The 18,832-nt window shown below is 45.6% G+C and overlaps 1 protein-coding gene across 1 annotated transcript in view; it reads right to left on the reverse strand.

Annotated features, from left to right (window-relative positions):
* Positions 1–4,845: 4,845 nt before the first annotated feature.
* Positions 4,846–18,832, reverse strand: part of LOC147659337 (NBAS subunit of NRZ tethering complex-like) — a 485,327-nt gene continuing 471,340 nt past the window's right edge. The window contains exon 16 of the mRNA XM_086951835.1: positions 4,846–5,395. Within this exon, the coding sequence (XP_086807961.1) occupies positions 5,184–5,395 (212 nt within the window). The 3' untranslated portion in view covers positions 4,846–5,183. The remainder of the gene's footprint in view (positions 5,396–18,832) is intronic.

Genomic DNA, 18,832 nt, shown 5'->3' on the forward strand with positions numbered 1-18,832 from the left:
AAGTCTTGAGAAAGGTTGTGTCCATTGCCCTTGGCGCCACTGATAGGGTTCCAGATGTGACATGGGCAGGTTGATTGAGAACCCCAAGTTGGACAGCAAAGACAACGCCCAGCGCTAGGTGTGTCAAGATGAGGGAAAACACTGTAGCGTAGTGAGCCCCAACTCCAGCAGCTTAAGCTGGGGATGCCAGTGGGCCCGATGGTCTGCTGAACGGTGTACTAGTTGTTTATGGGCCTCTTCTGTCAGCAGATTTTCAGAGGAGAAGTTGCACATAACAATACTGCAGGAAATGCAATGAAAGAGGGCTGGAGGCCTGACATAGTATGCACAGTGAGGTGAACGAAGAAAGAGAAATAATGAAAATAAGGAGAAAGATAGAGAGAGGGGTAAGACAGAACAAGTAAGGATGAGAGAAAAAAGGAATAGTAGGAGGAAGGAGGGTGAACAGAAGGTATTAATGACAGGAAATTAGTAAAAAATGTGAAAATAAGTTAAAAGATGTAAGAATGAATCGATAAACAGCAGGATGAAAGGATTGATAGATGAAAGAGTAAACTGGTGAATGGAAGTGAATTGCTCGATTGGTGAACCGGTGAATGAATGGAAGAATTTTAACAGTTGGAAAAAAAGTGAAAGGATGGATGGGTTAAAGGCCAGTGGAAGGATGGGCCCTGCATGTTTTATAATACACCTTTTGACACTGGTTGTCCCAGGAATTGGAGCAGTAACATAGAATTTCAATTGCTGGATGAATGGAAAGCGGAAGGGAAGTAGAGAGAGATGGATGAACAGATGGAAGATAACTGGATAGATGGGTGAAAGGCACTCTTCTGAGGAAGGTCAGGTTTACTCGCTTTGCTTGCACTGTGTTTTTAGAAGTATGTTTCAAGGGAGGGGGGTCTTTAATTTTCTGGCTACTCCCCCTGGGAATACAGATTGCCCCAACCTGAGAACATGTGCTGCAACCACAAGCATCACCTTGGCAAAGACTTGTGGTGCCAATGTTAATTCAAACATGAGGGCTCAGATTTGGCAGTGGATAGAGCCCAGCAAAAAAATCAGATATAACCAGTTCCAGTTTAACTGTAGAATCAGTATATGAAAACAAGTGCCTGCTAGTCGAGAGACACCATCCAATCTCCCACCACTAGAAGCACAACATATGCAAGAGACAGCATCTTGAATTTCTCTTTGCGGAAGAAAACATTAAAAACCCAAAGATTGAGAATGGGAGGAAGACCACTGTCTGTCTTGGGGACAAGAAAATAATGTAAGTAAGATCCCTCCCATATCTCGTTCTCTTGAGCCAGTTCCATGGCTCCCTTCCTCAGATGGACCAAGACATCCTGCTGCAGAATGCAGGCATACTTGGCTGAGGTGGCAAAGGGGACAAGGGTCTGAGATGGTGGAGGAAACTCCTGCAAAGGAGGGTGTACTCATGCTCAACTAATTCCCAAAAATTGGTTGTGATAATCCACTATTATGGGTGAAGGTAGTAAGACATCCCTCATCCCACAAGCGATAGCTCAGGAGTGAGCTAAATAAGTTCTGAGAGTGGGGCGGAGAAAGGGGGGGGGGGGAGTTTTTTTCTGGCAGTGACAGACCCTGAGCCACTAGACCCCTGAAGTGGAGCAGGAATTGGTTCAGATGCTGGTATGGATGGGAAGGTCGGTGCTGTCAAAGGGGTGTTCCTGAAGAAACCACACAAAATATGATGCATTCCTGGTGAAACAAGTGCACATATGTTACCTACTCTCCACTTGAGTGTTTTAAGGGCCAAATTAGCTTTCTCACCAAACACACAGGAACTATCAAATTGCCTGACGATTCTGTTTATCACGACATTCCTTGAAAATCCTGTGGAACTCTGGCTAGGTAGGAGCCCATTGAAGGTGCTACTGTATCTAGAGTGTCCAAACTCGACCTGGGAATTTGTTTGACCACATCGGCCAAACAAATCCCCAGACTTCTGCAAAATCTCAAATATAATTCAACTTCTGCAAAATTGCTTCTGATGTGGAAAGGGAGATTAGGTAAAACATCCTTGCCATTTGCCACAGACCATGGGAAAAGATAAGCCAGGACTAAAGTCACATTTGAGGAACAGAGGGTGAGGCTCCCTGATGAGAAATCTTTCTTTCCGATGGCCTCGATCTTTTTTCATTCACGATCCGGAGAAGCTGTATTAAAAAAGGCAGGGTTTTGCTGGCGCAGGATGACACCTGCACCACCAGGCTCCCGGATGACAAATGTGTTGTCAAGAACTTTAGGTCCCCAAGCAGGAGACAATGCCTGACAGCTCACTGAGGTTAGGAAGTAGATTTGCCCCACCCTACTAGGAAAGACTCCATTAATGTCTCATTGAAGGAAAGCATTAGCTCGGAGGCTGAGGATAATTCTTGCACATTTCTGTGAGGATGCTTGACTTGTTTCTTTTCATGGACAAGCAAACTTCTTGGTCAAACTTCTGAAGAGGTCTTTAAATTATGTCATTACTATTGAGGGGCCACTTGTGATTTTCAGGGCCAGATGGTCAGCAGCATAAGTGTTCACATAAAGAAGTAAATTACCCACCTCACTTCTCTCATCATTGTCCTGTAGCCCAATCAGGCATCTGGATATGATCCAAGTCTGATGAAATAGGTTGTTCAGCTAGTAAGTATTCATCTGTATGCCTAGCAACAAAGACACATAAGGATGGCCTTGGTCTTGGGGAAGCACAGGGTTGAGGAAGGGTGGTCAGCGAGCAGCGAAAGAGCACTAGGAGAAGGCCAAGAGGGTGCCTGCTTATGTAAGTCCAGGAGGAGTACCCTGTGGAACTATGGGGCTAGAGGTGCATCAGAGGAAGCATGGTTCAGGAAGCCTCAACTGGAAGAAGGTCTTAATCAGCACCAGGGGCTGGGAACTTTGAGAAAGTGGAAGTTGGACAGTACCAGTGGCCAGCACTGGGGCCATAGTCAGTGTATTACATGGCACAGGACACAATAGGCAGATCCAAAAAGGGTTGATAATAGGCCCAGTAAAGAAAATAACCAGGCTTTCCTCTTCTTTTCTCTCTCCTAGGTTTTTCTTTAGATGATGGGATATCAGGAAGGCATACATTTCCCCCTCAAAATAAAGAGAACATAGGTAAGTGCTTGGCTTGTCACACTTATACTTTCACTGAGTCAGGAATTAGCAGAACGTGAAAGACTATCTCAATTTACATAGAATATAAAAAAACATAATCCCGATCTCAGCAGTTCTGCCATTTGTAAGACCATGAGCCCCATTTTAGCTCTATATGAAATCGCCTGGAGTATGACATCCCTTTTCTGAGAGTAGAGATCTCAGGCTGAGCAACCTTCTTCTCTCTGAGTTCTCAGAGGTGCGCATATACCTGTGCAAGGCACGCTCCTCCCAGAGCGTGGCTGTGCGAGTTGCAGAGTCAGTGGCCTCCAGGAGTCTCCTCCTGGTTCATGGGATCTTCCGCTCGGGTGACAGGATGCCCCTCCATCCCCTCAAAACTGCACTCCCCGAACCTGGGCAGAGCTCCGTAGCACGTCTTCGAGATGTGACTGGTTCTTCCCTTCTCCTCACTACAATCCAGCTCTCTGCGTCTTCCAGGTTCCTTCTTTCACCGCCTTCCTCTTTCTTTATTGGCCACTCACAGTATCTGACATCCTCTTTGTGATACACATGAGGAGGGTGATGCAGCGAGTTAAAGAGCTCTTAGCTGGAAAAAGCTTCCTCGTCGTCCTGATTTGCAGAGTACAATCATTCCCTCTCGTTTCTGGGGTCTCCTGTAAGAGGCTGGAAATAGAGAAGATTGTCGGAAAGTTTAAGAACATGTTCATGTCTTTCCTACAGTGCTTGGGGCACTGTCCCATGTGTAACAGTGACAGAGTGATGTCAATGAGTTCCGGCTTTATGGTCAAAACTTAGGCCCGAGTGAGGCTTTAGGTCACAGGCCCAAGGCCCTACCGCAAGAACATCAGCAACTTTTCAATGCTGAACAATCTCCCCTCTTATGCTTAGTGTTTCTGTCGATCTGTTCCTTGACTTGCTAGTCGACAGTGAGTGGGTGAATTTGAAGCGTAGTCGGGATTTGGACTGCCATCGAGCGCAGTGGGTGTCCACGGCCTGATTCATTAACAGCTTGGCCTCCTTCTCCTAAATCAATTTGACATTTTTCACCTGCGTGCCAGACACTACAGGCGGATCTGAAATGGATAGCTGTTAATGGCAAAATTTGACCTATTTGAACCCGGATTTTGTGAAGGTGACAATCCTACAGATCTGTGGAAAAACATTTCTTAAAGACAAAAAAGCATTCTGAGGATAGCACTCCAGATCTCCGTTGGTAAGAGCAGAAAATAAAGTGAATGTCGTTGGTATGCCAGGGTGGTGCTTCAATTGCACCAGTGATGTAATGTATGGGATTGTCCTGCACCGAGACGGAGTCGAGCGCCACCTACGAGCAGTAGGACAGCTGTTTCAAATTTTCTGGATCCAGTCTGGCACCTAGAAGGCATTTAAGAGGTGGGGAATTTGCAAGGAGTAGCACCCTATCAGGAAAAGGAAATGGATGTCAGAACTCTGAATGGAAATATATATGGGTTTCGTGAAGTAGCATCCGATGGAATGCCAGAGTCAATTGGAGCCATGTCACCACCTTCCAGCACTGAAAAACACAATTCTACCTTTCCAGATCCAGTCTAGTGTCTGGTGAGGAATCTGGAGGGATAAGTATCCTTTAGAATTTTGGAGATTTACTCAGCTTAAATCACTACTTTCAGGCTTCACTTTAAATGAATGTACCTCTTTGGTGCAACACCTCAATTTCAATTTTTTTCTCCATTTTATGTCTTACAAGTGTGTTCTAGCATCCACAGTCCTGATTCCACCCAACAAGCATACGGTCTTGCAAAACTTTATTAAAACACATCCTTCAACAGAATTTCACAGTCAATGTAAAGGAACATTACTTTATATCAATTTATTAAGGTTATTCCTATCCTAAAAGTAGCACAGTTTCACAGTTCCTGTGGCACGTTTTTACTCTTTACACTTTCAATAACCAATAATCAATTGCACTTTATGCTCATTGGGGAAACAAGAAAATAGAAGGCTTAAAAAATTAAAAATAAAGGATTAAGGACTCAGTGCGCTTCATCTCAGTGCAGCCTCATAGATCCCCTAAGCTACACCCTTCTTAATGAAGTAAAGGCTATCAGGAATATTTTTATTTTAAAGGCCAAATGAAAGAGTCTCCTGCATAAAATAAACTGATCACTTTTAAACGACAAAGCCGACCTAGAATTGCAATACAAACATACCTGTGGCAATGCGAGTAGATAGGCCAAAGACAAGGTGACGTCATTTGGTAAGGCATCACTGGCCAGCTGTAGCAGAACTGAAATAGAGAATTAATGGCGATTATAGATTGCCTGATGCGTCCAATTCAGTAATTGAAATTATTTCTGTGCAACCATCATAGTAATTAAAAATAAATTAAAATAATTCTTGAACTTTGAAATGAAAGCAGGATAAATAGAATCGTAAATCCTTATAGGCAACATTCCAACCAGATATTTACAATTATTGTGATACAAATAATTATCAAGGCTGAGCTGTTTGTTGTCCTAACACCAGCCCTTTACGGAGGATTCGCCTTCTCGGCATGTTTTATTGAAAATAAGTAGGACAAACAATTCATTTTGAAGCTAAAAAGCTATAGTTATTATAGGCAGGTCTGAAGACTAAATAATGAAGCATTCCAATATTTCAAGTTTGAGCTAAGTACACATTCTCCGCAGTGTGTGAGCCCTTCTCAAGCAACAGTAACAACCCTTGGTAGGGTGAAAAACCAAAGTGACTAAATTCACCTGTGCTTAAACATCCTGAAGCTTGGCACAAAAGTAGTCAGGCTTAAATTAGAGGCAATGTGTAAAGTATGTATACAGCACACAAACAGTAATAAAGTGAAAACGCAACACAAGAAAAATCCCACATCAATTTGGAAAATTAAAGCAAATTTTAATAAATAGACACCAAAATGAAAAAAATCCAATCAGTAGAACCAGAGATAAGCAGTTAAAAAGATTTATGGTAAGAATAGTACCTAAAAAGCATAATGTGACACTTGGAATACTGTATGGAAGTCACAAGATCATGCCGACCGCGATTGGACATAGGTCGGATATAAGGATCATGTTAGCACTACTGAAAAACAACCTTCTAATGTCCAGCTCGAAGAGTTCCATTCGTGGTGGAGGGGGCTGCTAGGAGCAGGGAGAACACAGTAGTTGATTGTTGCTGTAGCTCGAAGAGCAGGCTAGGCGAACAAGTTACTTACCTTCGGTAACGATATATCTGTAAGAAACAGTAGTTAGTATTAGATTCCTTACCTTAGAATATCTCCAGGCGTCAATCCGGAAACTTTTGCGCAGCTGTACCCTTGCGCGTCGGTAGGCGTCGTCTGCGGCTCCGCGTCTGTCGTCGGCGTCGTTGGCGCCGGGATGACGTCCCCGGAGTACTTAGACGTCGCCCTCGCGCGCTGACGTCAGTTCTTATACACAGCTTTTCCGCGGCAAAAACGCAGAGCCATGTAAAAAACCAACACTGGTGCCATTGAAACTAGGGCCCTGAAAGGGGATGACCTTAACCCTAGATATCGGTTCGCAGAAACAGGGAGGATGGGTGGGGCGGTAAGGAATCTAATACTAACTACTGTTTCTTACAGATATATAGTTACCGAAGGTAAGTAACCTGTTCATCTGAAATAAACAGGTTAGTATTAGATTCCTTACCTTAGAATAGATACCCCAGCAATACCAACCCCGGTGGTGGGTCTGCGAACCAATAATCACACCAGAAAGTCCTGGAGGACGGAATGGCCAAAGAAGCCATCCATCCGGACTTTGCTGTCCAGGCAGTAGTGTCTTGCGAACGTGTGCAGCGAGGCCCACGTAGCTGCCTGACAGATGTCCTGCAAAGGGACTCCCCGGCCCAGGGCAGTGGTAGTTGCCGTGGCCCGAGTGGAATGGGCCCGCAGCCCAACTGGAAGTGCTCGTGGCCTACCGTGAACCGCAGGAAGTGCCGGTGGGCCGGCAGGACGGGAATGTGGAAATAAGCGTCCTACAAGTCCAACGCTACCATCCAGTCTCCTGGGTCCAGGGCAGCTAAGACCTGAGCCAGTGTCAGCTTTTTGAACTTCTCCTTCCGGAGGAAGCCGTTGACGTTCCGCAGGTCCAAGATAGGACGTAGGCCCCCTTTGCCCTTCTTGGGTACCAGGAAGTAGTGGGAGTAGTGGGAGTAGCAACCACACCCTACCTGTAGCGGGCCTGGACCAAGTGCCCAAAAGAAGGTCAGTCAAGGCCTCATTTAACGGCAGCAGAGGCTCAGCCGAGCTTGACTGCGGTTTAAGGACCTCAGTGAGTAAGTCACGCCCGCGACGGGGAGCTCAAGGCCCATGGCCCTGGCCGCCCGCGTCAGCACCACACTGTAGGTTGCCCCCTCCTCCGTAGCCACGGTAGAAGGTGAGACAAAACCAGTGTCCGGCGAAGTGTCCGAGCCACTGGCATCCCCAAGTTTACCTGTTCAGTCCTGCTGGGACTGACAATCACGTGTCATAGGGTCCTCAGACTCCTCCCAATACACCTCATCTCCCATCTCCTGATAATCAGGGTTGTCAAAGGATGGGGCCGGTTTGTTGAAGTAGAACTCTCCAAGCGGCGTCGAGAGCGGCGCCCAACGGCGCTGCTCTGACGCCGGATCGAGGGAGGCATTGGGGACGGTGGCGCCCGAAGTGACACCCTAGAGATCGGCGCCGGTGAGGTCGTCAGGTCAACCGGCGATGACCCGGATCCGGATCCCGCTGGCGTCGGGCCGAAGCCCCCGACTCGCTGGGGCCCCGCGACGGGTCCGCTGGGCCCGAAGGCGCCCCGGAACCTGTTGGAGGAGAGAGGGACCTCATGGCCATGAGGAAGCGCTCGATCTCCTCCGGCGTCGCTTACTGCACAGGGACCGGAGGGTATGAACCAGGCCGCGGCGCCCGCGACTCCGACTGGGCCGTGTGGGCGGTGTCACCCGAACCCATGGCCGAGTCGCGTGAGCGTCGGGGGGAGTTGGAAGAGCGATGACGTCTCTTCGACTTCTTGTGATTACCTGACGACTTCGAGCCCGAAGACCGATGGTGACTCCCGGAGCTGTGATGGCTCCGACCCCGCGACCGGTCCCTCGACCTCCGTCCGGACCGGGACCTCTCGGGGCGCAGGCCGACTGCCGGAGCTCAAGCCGCTTGCGGGACCGCTCCCGCCTAGCTTTTGACATCAGGGCTCGGCAGTCGGGGCAGGCCTTGTCATCGTGGTCGAAGCAGAGACAGTGAAGGCACCGGCGGTGAGGGTCGGTAACCGACATCAGTCGGTCGCAGTCCTCACAGGGTTTAAATCCAGGCATCCCTACCGGCACCGTTCGGAGTCGAAAGACTTCCTAAAGGATCAAAAGGGATCAAAAAGGTTAGTCAAAAATTGACTATGGGTACCACTTTTTCCGGATCTGCGCGGTTGGCGCGGAAAAAAGAAGAACTGACATCAGCGCACGAGAGCGGTGTCTAAGTACTCCGGCGACGCCATCCCGGCGCCAACGAAGCGGAGCCGCTGATGACGCCTACGGACGCGTAAGGGTACTGCTACGCAAAAGTTTGCGGATCCAGTCTGACGCCTGGGGATACTCTAAGGTAAGGAATCGAATACTAACCTGTTTCTTTCAGATATTACGGATAGTCATCACTGTAGAGCAAAGATGCTGGAGAGTGTTGTGGACGGTTGGTGCTGGAGCTACGTATTGCTGGACACCCTCGGGATGTCGATGCTGCAAGCCGAAGTGCAAATCCTGCAGTGACTATCATCACTGGCGATCACTGTAGTGCAAAGAGAAAAGTCAGGTTCACTGGAGCTTCATGTTGGCGGAAGGCACTGGTGGCAAGATCTTGGCATGAACGGACCCCTTCACAGTTGCGTAGAGCCCAAAACATTAGGGTTTCACCGTTTCTTCTAGGAGCTCAACCAATGCCACACCAATGGTTCAGGGACCTAGGAGGCCTCTCATGGCGATCGGAAACGCACACCAGCAAAGGGCAGTAGGGATCAAGCAGCTCCATTTCCTTTTCCTAAACCTTATTGTACTGTGTGGACTATCGGGTAGCCTGGAATGGGGTTGTAGGTCCATTCTTCCTTGTCAGACAGCAGGGTAGGCATAAAGGAGTAGAGCTGTCCTCTGGCAGCAAAACAGTCGTCGCATCCACAAGTGCAGTAGTGCACTGAAGAGTAGGTCTGAGGGTCTCCATTTTAGGTCGAAGCCTATAAGACAGCACAGCTGTCTGGTTTGTTGTAGAGATCTTGGGGGAAATCAGGAAGCCTCTCACGGAATGCATTTCGCCCATTGCTTACCTTTGGCTTTGTGGATTGTAACTCACAATTCCTTGCTTTCTATTTGCTGACTCTCTTTGTCTGTGACTTCAAAGTGATAGTGTTTACACTGAAACAAGAATGGAGCCTCTTCGTGCCCCTCCTATACTCCAGTTTACGAGGCTGCAGTGCTTACTTTGTAAATAATGAAGTGCCAAGGCTCTTGTCAGGAGGCCATTGCAGCTTGCATCATTTATTGCACTTGCCATGCTGCCAATGATAGCGACACCACAATTACTAACTCCTACAAGTGTGACAATTCAGACTATTCCAGGCCCCCAAAGAATGACTTGGGAAGCAAGTAATAGACATTTTTAATGTATATTGAATTAATAATTGACTGTTCTTGTGGTCATCTTTAAATTAGCCAGACCGAGCTACCTAGAGGCAGACTATCACAAGCACCGGTGTGGACAACTGGGTACTGGTGTTGAGCATCTGAAACCACTGGCTCTAAATAAGCACTGCAAGGTTGAAATATAATCCTTCAAACAGGCCTACAGGGAGGAGGAGCATGCTCATTCTGTGGGGGTGATAAACAAAAATTCATGTCAAGGTTCTTCAAAACACTGTTGGTTATTGCTTATTGTAACTCTCTAGTGAATGTCGAATGATCTTTCGGTTTACAGTCAGCGAGTCAGAGTACCAAATCCGTTAAATAATAACACCCAATGGCAAGCCAAAAGGTGTAGCCTACACCACTTTCAAAACTGAGCAACAGCCTCAGTATGTGCAACATGTCTAGTAGCACCATGCCATAAAAACCTAGACAACACACATTACTGCTTTCCTTAGAACCACAAACATGAGCCGACAAACCCACTTCATTATTTACACACAGCCTTAAACATTCTTCCAACGTCAAAACATATGTTTTATACTATTTGGTGGACGTATGTGTTGTGAACAATTAAACAGGTAAAAATGTTACCTGAAACAACACCACTAGGGCGGCTGTAGCAATGCTGCCGTCTGGTGTTACACTCTTTGTTGGCGCCCCCAATGCGCCCAATGACGGATTCCCAGACTACAACTTTCCAACAGTTTCCTTCTGTGAGAAGTTGGCCTGATATGCAGTGCTCACTATTCTAGTGATCACTATGTATCAGTCCAAACAACCCTTATTGATGATTGGTTGTAAGTCAACCTGATAGACCAGCTATCCTAGTAGCATGGACAAGAGCAGTCTTTAGGCTAAACTCTAGAGGGCGTGTTAAGCCAGCTGTTATACCATCACATATACCCCTTGAACACCAAGTGAAAGGACACCACACAAGTTGTTATGAAAATAAAAGGATATTTATTTAGAACACAACAGCCCTGGACTCTTTATGAGGACAGGGCGCTAAGCACAATACAAAGCCCTTAACGAAATACTGAAAGTCGCACAATTTACACAAATTGGGGCACGAAAAACCATATACTCTAAAAGTGGAATGCGAAATACTAGCAGGTAAGTAACAAGTCTCAAAGGCTTTAGGATCGCTAGGACTGGACTACTGAACCTTCAGATTACGAGCAGGAGGCCTAGGGAGATCGGGTGCAGAGTGTGCACTCTCACTATGGATGCTAGATTTCAAAAAGTTAGTGTTATCGGACGAATCCGACTAGGTAGAGCTGAAACGAAAAAGGATCTGGACACTTAGATAGTTAAGCTATGCTGGAGCACCGAAATGCTCAGGTTACCTAGCCCAGGGGCTGCGGCTGCATAGGGCTGAAAAGACGTTGGGAATCCTCGTTGCAGTCTATGGAGCCTGAAAGAAGAAGTTGCTGGCAGGCGACCAGTGATGAAGTTCGATGTGATCCAAGCCTGGATCGATGATGAAGGATACCTGTAAGCAGAGGGGACCAAGTTCTGAATCACTAGCCAGTGATTAGATGGGCACCAGGATGGCACCGGACGAAGTCACCTCGACCAGGTGAGTGGGCGACGCTGGGCTCTGCTGTCTCTCGGACCAGGAGGCGTTGTCGGCGACCAGGATGGAGGTGCGAGCTGTCCCACGAAGGTATCTGCTGTCGACGTTGCTGGACCCAGGATTGGAGCAACAACTCTTGGCAAATGCAAGCCCACGCGGTGGACTCAAAATGGCGTCTGGAGTGGACCAGGAGGGTCCGAGGAAGGTCCCCTTCAGGAGGAGACTAGGGCCAGTCTAGAGGAGCTAGACCAGCGGTGAAACAAACATAGGACGTCGTCTGGAGGGTCACTAGCCAACGGGCAAGTGACCGGACAACGTGGCAAGCGACATAGAAGCAAAAGGGGCCCCACGCAGTTCTGGAGGATGCTGGGGGGCTGGTCTTCGGTGCTCGTGCTGCTTGGGGTTGGGGCTTCTCTTACCCCAATGCACCCACTCGAGGGTCCCTCGGTGGTCGTGCTAGGTCAGTGTCGTGCTGGTTCTGATGGTCGCCAGGTCCTCTGGTCTCGTCGCACCTACGGTTCTCAGCTGTGCTGTAGAGGCAGGTTGAGGTCAGAGAGGGCAGGGAGTCCGGGTCTCGTCGTGCTGGGTCAGTCTGGTTCCGGAGGAAGGACGTTTCAGCAAACCACAAAAGACTTAGTTGGTGCCTGCTGCTGAAGGGTGACTACTCCTTAGTAACAAGGGAGAAATCTTAAGAAGAAGTCTTGAGTTCCTTTCGTAGAAAGTAGTTTCAGGAGTCAAAGATAATCTGATTTGGAAGGGTCCCCGCATCCACCTTTTTACTAAAGAAAGGGGCTGGTACGGGACTAGGTCCTGCCCATGGGTGGGACCAGAAAGGGGGGTGGTTACACCCCTCTCCCATGCCGGACTTTCCCCAGCTCAGGGGCTGGTGTGCCCCTGGAACTGGTTCTAGCCGGCCTATGCATAGTGAGCACCGGGGTGCCACTTGCAGTCACCTTCCTATTGAGCCCTGCCTACCCAGGATACACAAAACCCTGTCTGGGATGGTGCTAGCACCGCCCCTGACAGGAAACCCTTTGTCCAAGCTCTCCTCGCTGGAAGGACTCCCAGCAGCAGGAGGTCAGACTTGTGTCTGTGGTGGCAGCATCCATTTTGTGATGCTGAGGCTCGAGTTAACTTTAACCGGGGTTCACAGTTACACACAGAAGGGTGGAATGCTAACCCCGTCGCCAGAATTGGCGAGGGGTTAGTATTCCAATTTGTATGACACCCATGTTTTGATAAAGCGATACCAGAGTTGGCATATAACCGCGAGGATTATAATGCACTTAATAGTATATGGTATGCGCTATCATGGAACTGCTATTAGGACTTGGTTCCGCAAGCTGCAAACGGGCTCAGCTCATGCCAGAGCACCATCTCACATGATTCCAAGCACTCTGCCTTCAGGATTGTCAAGGCCTGCCATAGGAGTGACTGATAGGAATCTATGTGTCCATTTTAGGGTTAGATATAGGTATACTATATCTACAGCAAAAGTGCGATTACACCACCTTGCCCCAGCCAGTTGTGTCAGATTTAGATGGCCAGCCAGGGGTGGCATAATACATGCTGCAGCCCCTGGTAGGCCCTGGGTACACCTATGCCCTGAGTTACAGGGTCTGATAAGGTGGCCCAGTCTCAATTGGTAAATGCACCTAAGGTACACGTGTCAATTTAGTGAGAGAACAGCAAGGCTGTGGGTCTGATTAGCAGGCCCACAGCCAGAGAAGTCGTAAACCAGTGAAGCAAAAAGCAAAAATCTGGGGTGATCATAGGATTGCAGACCCTACTCTCCTACACCTTCTCTCACATATTTTTCCTTTGTTTAATAGCCCTACTCATCCCAGTGCAGGCTGTCAGAGCACTTTACACATCATACCGGGACAATTCATCCTAATTTGGTAAATCACTGTGTACGAAATGTTACATAAAACAATGAGGACTACAGGGTGTAGGAGGGACATGTCACCCATTCTGGTGCGCACTCTGTGCTTGGTTCCGAGAAGCAGAGATTTCAAAAGTAGCAGTGCTTGGGGTTGCCTTTATTAATAATCTATTTCTAACCAAACCTTTTTACTAAAATAAGGGTAATGAAAGGCTGCGGACAATAGTTTTTTAAACAAGACCTTGCAGTTTGTGTGCGCTCTTTGATGACCGCTCATAGCTCAATATGCTATGTCAGGGTTGTAACTTAAGAAGTGAAAATAACAAAAGGATCTCTGTGACAAAAGCAGTAACCCACTGAGCTATTTACATAACATACATTAGTGGGATTTGCATAATACACGTTCTTTTCAGCAGAACTAATAATCCTCTGTGCAACAAATATTTCATCCCTCACCAGCAGAATTATTAACTACCAGAGTTATTGTGACATTATTATTGTTATCTGAGCTTTGCTGGACACGCAAGAAACTTTGAGGAAGGCAATGTTTTACAACTACAATCTTTTCAAAGACAGTCTCCCTCGAGCTCACTGGCAGGTGCGGTGATAACGTTGGCACTGCTCTATGCCGATGCAAGATCTAGTAGCTTTGCCAAATTCTTTTGAGCAGTTTTCTACAGCACCCCAATTGCTGTGCATCATAACTTAAAGTGTAAAAAATAAGTGCTATCACACAGTCAAGGCTGGATTGTTTCAGCATTTGTTTTTACTTTCAGCTGTAGAACATAGCTTAAAAACATTACAAATCCAACTAGTAGAGAGATTTCAAATGTTTTTGCTTTGCCATGTTGAACAGCTGTGTGGCTGCTGTGCAGCAATATAAACCAATATAAAGTGAACAGTGTTGACAGCATCATATCACTTCTAAAAACATTTAGCCATGCTGCACTGCAGCTGGGTTGCTGCTAAACATGGCTGAAAAAAACATGGAGAAACCAAATAGATTTTGCACAGGCAAGACCTTTTCGTTTTGCCAATGCTTCTTTTATCTGGTGCCAACTTTGAAGTGAAAGAAACTTTTGGAATCTTCCCCCTATAGAAGTGTTTGGCATTTTCTGCCTCCCTGCACTGGTCACAGTATGTCTGCAGGCACAATAGGCTAGTGTGAAGTCCTTTGTATAAGCGGACGCAGTGTCTTTGAAATGCAAGTGTGACAGCTCCGCCCCTCTCATCAAGTAAGGATGGTCAATCCTGCCAACACCGAGTCCCTCTATTGTGTGGCTGTCTGGGAAGAATACACAAAGGAGAACTGCCAATTAGATCTAGTTATGTGATCCAGGAAACAGCCTGCAGGTACCAAATATTTAGGACATGAAAATGTCAACTTTCTAAAAGTGTCACTTTCAGAATTGTGAATAAAAATCCAACTCTACCATTGAAGAGGATTTTAAATTACAATTCCTCAAACACCAAACATGATATTCCTACCTACTCCCAAACAAAACTTATCACGTATTAAATGTATAAGGTAACCCAATGTTATATTATGGGAGAGGTAGGCCTTGCAAGAGTGAAAAAACGAATTTTAAAGTATTTCACTACCAGGATATGTAAAACATAAAAGACCAGCCTTTTAAATTCAAAGCACCGTGCTCTCTGGGCTGTTTAGGGCCTACCCTAGGAGCAACATTTAGATATTAAAAATGAAGATTTAGGTCTGGCAAAAGGTTCATTTTCTCTGGTCGAAATTACAGTTTAAACTACAAACACAGATTGCAATGGCAGACCTGAGGCATGTTTAAAAGGCTATTTGACATAATCAATACTCTTTATTTCAGCAGAACGACATAAAAGAATAGATTTTATATATATATATATATTGTGATCAAGACCGGGTTCCCCCGGTCAAAACGCGTCGTGCTGCCAGATACCGAGAAATAAAGCACTGTTCACTTTGAAGCGCTCAAGTGGTCTGTACCGGTTTGTCGTGTTGCCTCAAGTGGCTCCACTTCAGGATTTCGAGCCCGAAACGCGTCATTGCTGCCTACACTTGAAAATAAAATCCACTTTACTTGATCCTGTGGTCCGTCTCCTGCCTCGCCGATCTTTCGCGATTGGAAGTAGCTTCGGAGTTTGCTCTGCATATATATATATATATATATATATATATATATATATATATATATATATATATATATATATTACCTACTGGCGATCGCCAGTAGGTAGTTATAGTTAGGATTTTTTTCAATGCAAAATCTCAAAATTCTATTGTGAATAACTTTGGCGCCGGTTGACTAATCTGCCTGAAAATTTCCTCAAATTTGCCTCGCGGAGCTCCGGTCCTTCCCTGAAAGTTTCGGGGGGATTCGTCAAGCGGGGGCCGAGATAAAAGGGGGGTCCCAAAACGTGTTTTCCCCATGTTAATTTCCATAGGGAGGTCAATCTCACTTTTAGCCTGAACGGCTGAATGGAATTCCACCAAACTTGGCAAAATTGTAGGGACTGGTAGCCCGATGTGCCTTTGCTATGTCTCAAGATATGTGCTCCAGTGGTTTTTACGAAAATTAACTTTGAAAAAATATATATTGGGCTACATTGGGCTATATATATGTTAGAGCCCAAATGTAGCCCAATGTAGCCCAATATAGCCCAAAGATGGCCACCAGAGACAAAAAAAACAAATGTAGCCCATATAGCCAGATGTAGCCGAACTATAGCCCAATGACAGAATGTCCCAGAGTGTTCTAAAGAACAACTAGAGCGCTAACAGTCTTACTTATGACAAAAGTATGGCACACCTGAAGTCATCTTGATTGGAATAAAGTGGTAACACTTAAAACATTTAATTTGCAAAGGAACAAAATGAGGGGGTTCATTTTGCCATAGAAATTATGATTAGTGCTGAAGAAAGACAAATTAGGGCACATTTTGAGTGACTTCTCAAATCCTCTTATATTTCATTAAAAAAATTCTGATATGCAGTCTCCCAAGATGGCCACCAGACACAAAAGAGCCCAAATGTAGCCCAAATATCAGCCAGATGTAGCCAAACTATAGCCCAATGACAGAATGTCCCACCGTGTTCTAAAGAACAACTAGAACGCTAACAGTCTTACTTATGTCAAAAGTGTGGCACACCTGAAGTCATCTTGATTGGAATAAAGTGGTAACACTTAATACATTTAAAAGGAACAAAATGAGGGGTTTCATTTTGCCATAGAAATTATATATATATATATATATATATATAGTACTATGAACACAATAAGGTGATTGTGGGGTTGATAACATGGTGCCTCCACAACAATTTCTTTTCATTTGGAAAGGAAATTTATAAACAACTAAGGGGAGTGGCCATGGGGGCCTGCTTCTCTCCCAGCTATGCGTGCTTGCACGTTGGCTGGTGGGAGGAGCGGGTCCTCAGGGTTCGCCACAAAACATGGATGGATAGGCACGTTAGGTGCTTCTTAAGATACATAGATGATGTCTTCATCATCTGGAAGGGTAGTAAACAGGAAGCTTTACGATTTATTGATGACATCAATGATAATTCGCTTAATCTTCACTTTACGGCTCATATCCATGAAAATCGTATCCAATTCTTGGATGTGGAGGTGTATGTCTCTAACGGAATAGTAAACACCACCCTCCATAGAAAACAGACTGCTGGCAACGCCACATTGCATGCCTCCAGCATGCACCCTAAACACACAATCTCAGGAATCCCCTATGGGGAAATCCTTAGATTAAAGAGAATCTGCAGCTCTCCCTCTGATTTTGATGCCTGCTTGGAAGAACTCTTGGCCAGATTGAGGGCTAGAGGTTGCTCCGAACGGATATTAAATACAGCAGTAAACAAATCTTTATCTAGATCTAGGGAGAGTCTCTTCCCTGACTCTACTTTGGAAACCGAACCTCCTCTCACCACCACACCCCAACTGGAGTGCCCACGTCTGATCACTACTTTCAGTAGAGAAGATACAAAAATCAGGTCAATTCTGAACAAACACTGGCCGATTATCATGAGCGACCACATTCTTAACACCAGGTTGCCCTCTTCTCCTACTGTGACGTTCAGACGAGCCAAAACTATGGGCAACCATCTGGACAAAGCAGCACCTGAATTAAAATCTAAAGTCCCATGGCTTCGCCCGTCCAGTGGTTTCTTTAAATGCTCCAGTTGCAGGGCTTGTAAGTTCGGAGTCACTACTACCCATTACAATACCCCGTTCAGTAAAGTTGCCAAAACCATCAACGGCAACTACAACTGTAAAACTGATCATGCTGTATATGTTCTGACGTGCACCTGTGGGCTTAGATACGTTGGAAGCACTAAGCTCCAGGTGCACGCCCGGATTTTGCAGCATCTCAGGGCTATTCTTCATAGTGACCCCTCTTACCCTGTCGCCCGTCACTTCAAACGAGTGCACAACAAAGACCTCAGTTGTTTGAGCTATTTTGTGATAGGGGCAGTTCCACTATCAAGACGAGGAGGTGATCGTGAGTCCCAACTCAGAAAAATGGAGTCTAAATTTATATTGGAGCTCGATAGCCGTTGGCCTAACGGGCTCAATAATATTGAGGAGATGCATCATTTTCTGTAGATATATCTGGCTCCGCCAGCGTCTGAGATTATCTTTATCTGTGTTCCGGTTTCTGGTTCTTCTAGTTAGGTTCCCTATTAGAAGTCCCTTGCATTTGTCCCATATTCTGTAATTACAACTGGTGAAGGTTACATCGATTCTCACCTATGGGGACATACTTTATGCACTTTACTTGGCAAATATTAGGCACTAGGCATCATTATATACACACTTTCATACAGTGCTATTCACATATCACGTACAACATCTTAATGATAGTCAATTTTGTGATATCTTTTAATTGTACAGTGATTTTAATATTATGTGGATATTATGTATAGAATTTTTGATATTATTTTGACCGTGGGCTTAGTTTTGCACAATGAAGTGTAAATATGAAATCGCACAGGTATGCACACTTGTACATATTCATGTGAGGGTTTTTGCGTTGTGGGTGTATATAGTTGAGGTCATTTGTATTGTTTGTATTGTCCTTGACTAGCACATGGTGATTCATAATCCAGTGGATTAATCACATTGATATAACGGGCCAGGTATGTGGGGTGGTGGGCAAGAGTGTGGGTTTGTGTGTGTAGGTATGTATATATATGAATTATAAGTCTATTTATACATATTGTCATTTTTAGCTTCTTGAAAAAATGGTTCTTCTTTTTCTATTTGACCTTTTAAATAGAATTAATTATGGATTAAGATGATTGGGATGAATTCATGTATATAAACATCGAGATATGATGCCTAATTGTTGATTACTGTTCCAGTGGTAGTTCCATATGTTTCCGCCAACTCTTGCACTTTATCACATTTTTTTATCACTTATGCACTTTTCTGTGCACGCACTTTATATTTCTGCTGCTATATATACTGGATTGCTCATTTGCACATAACGGATATATTTTCCCATCCGTATTTTAACATTGAAGTATGGTGCTGAAATATCATTATAATTGAATATATGTATTCGGATGGTTTCCTGGA

This window comes from Lissotriton vulgaris, unplaced genomic scaffold (assembly GCF_964263255.1).
Source record: "Lissotriton vulgaris unplaced genomic scaffold, aLisVul1.2 SCAFFOLD_1875, whole genome shotgun sequence".
Lineage (NCBI taxonomy): Eukaryota > Metazoa > Chordata > Amphibia > Caudata > Salamandridae > Lissotriton > Lissotriton vulgaris.